At 48.3% G+C, this 3,752-nt stretch overlaps 1 protein-coding gene across 1 annotated transcript; it reads right to left on the reverse strand.

The window, feature by feature from the left end:
* Positions 1-535: 535 nt before the first annotated feature.
* On the reverse strand, positions 536-3,283 carry LOC309569243 (uncharacterized protein; the record flags this gene model as incomplete). Its single annotated transcript, XM_082274995.1, has 3 exons — positions 536-703; positions 2,633-2,749; positions 3,176-3,283. The coding sequence occupies 3 exons, from the start codon at positions 3,281-3,283 to the stop codon at positions 536-538; spliced, it is 393 nt and encodes a 130-aa protein (XP_082131121.1).
* Positions 3,284-3,752: the final 469 nt, after the last annotated feature.

Genomic DNA, 3,752 nt, shown 5'->3' on the forward strand with positions numbered 1-3,752 from the left:
CATTGTAAAAATTGCCGCTTGGCATTCAGGAGGCGGCGGGATCACCCCCCCCCCCCCTCCCCGTGAACACCTGACAGCGACTGCTTTGTCGCACCCTGATAAGCGCTCCACCGTTTGTAAGCAGGCGCAGTTAGCTAAATTGCCACTAGGTGTCTCTGTACCAGAATAGTGGCTGATTATAGTAAATGAGGTCTTTCAGGTGGGGAGCAGCACACACTCTCTTGGGGGATGGGAGCCAACCACTCCCCCCACCCATGAGGGTATGACCAGCACATGTAGGCCCCAGACAGGGCAGGAGGCCGGGTGAAGTGGAGTGTTAGCAGGGCTGGAGCGGGGGTAGGGACTTGAGCTTTGGTGCCAAATTCATCCAACGATGAAGACCCGCCTTACATGTGGATCGCTTTTCAGTGAATGGGTATGAACCTAGATTAAGGGCAGCGCTACGGCTTATGGAGGGGAGATGTGGGCCCCAGTGGTGCCACCGAGGTCTCTGAGAGGTAGAAGAAGCCGGCAGGGGATTCCTCCTATTAGGATATCAGTTCTGGGCAGAGATTGCCCTCTTGGGACCTTTCTTTTTCTGGGACTCCTTGTTGGCCGCCTTCTTCTGTCTCCTCAGATATTCCTCCGGGTTGGACAATACCTGGAGCTCTTCGTAGGGCTTCTTGGCCAGACGTTCGATCTGGATCTTCTCCAGAATGTATTCCTGGAAATATGGAGGAGGAGAGACTGAATGTTACAATGTATCGGATGTGAGATCCAAAGAAACCCACAAGAGGAAGTTCTGGAAAGAGCTACATGCCGAGATACAGAAAGAGTTTTACCTGCCAACAGAGGCGTACCCAGGATATGCGTCACCCGGGGTCAGGAGTGTGTAACTCAGAAAGCGCAGGGGTCAGGAGTGTGTAAGGCAGGGAATACAGGGGTCAGGAGTGTGTAATGCAGAGAGTGCAGAGTTTAGGATTTTGTAACGTAGGAAGTGCAGGGGTCAGGAGTGTGTATCACAGAGGGCGCAGAGTTCAGGAGTATGTAATGCAGGGAGTGCATGGGTCAGAAGTGTGAAATGCAGGGGTCAGGAGTATGTAATACAGAGAGTTCTGGGGTCAGGAGTATGTAATACAGGGAGTTCCGGGGTCAGGAGTATGTAATACATGGAGTCCAGGGGTCAGGAGTGTGTAATGCAGAAAGTGCAGGGGTAAGGAATGTGTAACGCAGAGGGTTCAGGAGTATGTGATGCAGGGAATACAGGGGTCAGGAGTGTGTAAAGCAGAGAGTGCAGAGTTTAGGATTTTGTAACGTAGGAAGTGCAGGGGTCAGGAGTGAGTATCACAGAGGGTGCAGGGTTCAAGAGTGTGTAACACAGGGGTCAGGAGTATGTAACGCAGGGAGTACAGGGGTCAGGAGTGTGTGACGCAGGGTGTACAGGGGTCAGGAATGTGTATCACAGAGTGTAGGGGTCAGGAGTGTGTAATACAAAGGGTGCAGGGGTCAGGAGTGTGTAACGCAGAGAGTACAGGGGTCAGGAGTGTGCAGTACAAAGAGTGCAGGGGTCAGGAGAAGTGTAACACAGAGAGTTTAGGGCTCGACGAATACAGTATACAACCAAAAATGCCCCCCCAGTATAATTCCCACCAAGCCCACATGCCTGACATTTCATTTCATTCATCTGCCCATACTCCATAGAGCTCTCTTCAGTGGTGAAAGCTATACTACAGCTTCTATGAATAGAGGAGGGTAGTGGAAAGGGTGGGCATAGTTGGCACTCTTGATGAGTGCATGTGACAGGTCCCTCGGCTCTAATAACTGCTGCACTGAAAGTTTACAGCTCTAGGGGCGGGAATCAAAGGATTTCGGATTTCAACTAAAACCTCAGCCAGCAGCACAAGGGACACTGCTCATTGACTGTAAGGAACGCCCCTTGTGCTGATTTTTTTTAACTTTTTGACTAAACTTCAGCTTGAAGACCTGAGCAGGCGGTCTGTATGGAGGTCTGTATGACGGTATGTATGAAGCCTGTATGGAGGTCTGTATGACGGTATGAATGGAGGTCTGTATGACGGTATGTATGAAGCCTGTATGGAGGTCTGTATGACGGTATGTATGGAGGTCTGTATGACGGTATGTATGGAGGTCTGTATGACGGTATGTATGAAGCCTGTATGGAGGTCTGTATGATGGTATGTATGAAGCCTGTATGGAAGTCTGTATGAAGATCTTTATAATGGTAAATATGTAGGTTTGTATGGAAGTCTGTATAAAGGTTGATATGGAGATTTGTATGGAGATTTGTATGGAGGTCAGTATTAGGATTTGTATGGAGATTTGTATGGAGATTTGTATGGAGATTTGTATGGAGGTCAGTATGGAGATTTGTATGGAGAATTGTATGGAGATTTGTATGGAGGTCTGTATGGAGATTTGTATGGAGATTTGTATGGAGATTTGTATGGAGGTCTGTATGGAGGTCTGTATGGAGGTCTGTATGGAGGTCTGTATGGAGGTTTGTATGGAGGTTTGTATGGAGGTCTGTATTAGGATTTGTATGGAGGTCAGGGTTTTATTTTCAGGCTTTACATTAAAACGAAAGACCTAATAATAAGAAGCAGCAATGCTCAGTATAGGTTTCGGCTCTCACTTTGACCATGTCCAGTTTCTCGTTGAGGTCGACTTCAGCCAGAGGTCCATAATGCTTCATCTGGCACTGCTCAGCCAGGTTAATCACAGCCAATAGCAGGCTCCCAATCTCCACGCTCTGCGGATTGAAGAGAATGGAAATGAATTCAATCACAAAACATCACTAACCCCGCCCCTCCTCCATCCATTACACTCCTAATGACACTTAAAGCTGAGCAAATGTTCTGGAAACAACCCCTCATAACCTCAGTCTAATTTGTGTATTTCCAGCTCCATCTAGTGGCCATAATGCGGTATTTTCCTGGTTACTGTATGTTAGGAAAATGCTGCATTATGGCCACCAGATGGAGCTGACGATTATAGGAAATGCACATATTAGACACATACAGGGATTATTGGTGGGGGCGGTGTAAATGCTGAGACATTCCAATGGCAAAGTTTTTATAAGTAGACCCCCAGGATTCAGGTAAGAGTACACACGCCCCCCATATTTAGATAATATTTGCCTATCCCGGAGTTCTGCTTTAATCCCCCACAGATTTACCTGGTTCCTGAACTGGCTCTTCTCCAGGTTAAAGGTCAGTTCCAGCTGTTTGCTCTTCTCCTGTAGCCGGTCATAGTCCAACTGCAGCTGGGACAGCTCGCTGGTCATTGTCTGGGGACACAAACGGGGTTAAAGTGTATCTAAACCCAGAAACAAAACTGATTGCAGCTCGCCAGTCCTTAGCTGTGGCTGCATTCATTTTATTCTTCAGGGTTTTTCTGCTTTATTTTCACCTGATGATCCTGCCAGTAACACACTTCCTGTCCTGGGGTGACAACACTCACTGCACTGTATCTATGGAGGAGGGACATTGGCAACCTAGGGCGGGACTACTGAACACCTCCCCAGGGGTGGAGTCAAAGCACAGGGGTGTGGCCTGGATGGGACCCACGCTAAGGCTGTCATACACAGGGTTTTGCTGTGATGTTCGACTTTTAAAGACTTCCTTTCCCTACAACTGTGGAAACGCTCACTCCTCCCTAATCTCCTGGTCTGCATCAGGTGCCCACCTTGGAGTGAGTCTCTGCTCTACAAAAGTATGCCCGACAGAAAATGACCGCCCACTGATGATGTCACA

This window comes from Pelophylax lessonae (genome assembly GCF_965119305.1).
Source record: "Pelophylax lessonae genome assembly, chromosome: 13".
Classification (NCBI taxonomy): domain Eukaryota; kingdom Metazoa; phylum Chordata; class Amphibia; order Anura; family Ranidae; genus Pelophylax; species Pelophylax lessonae.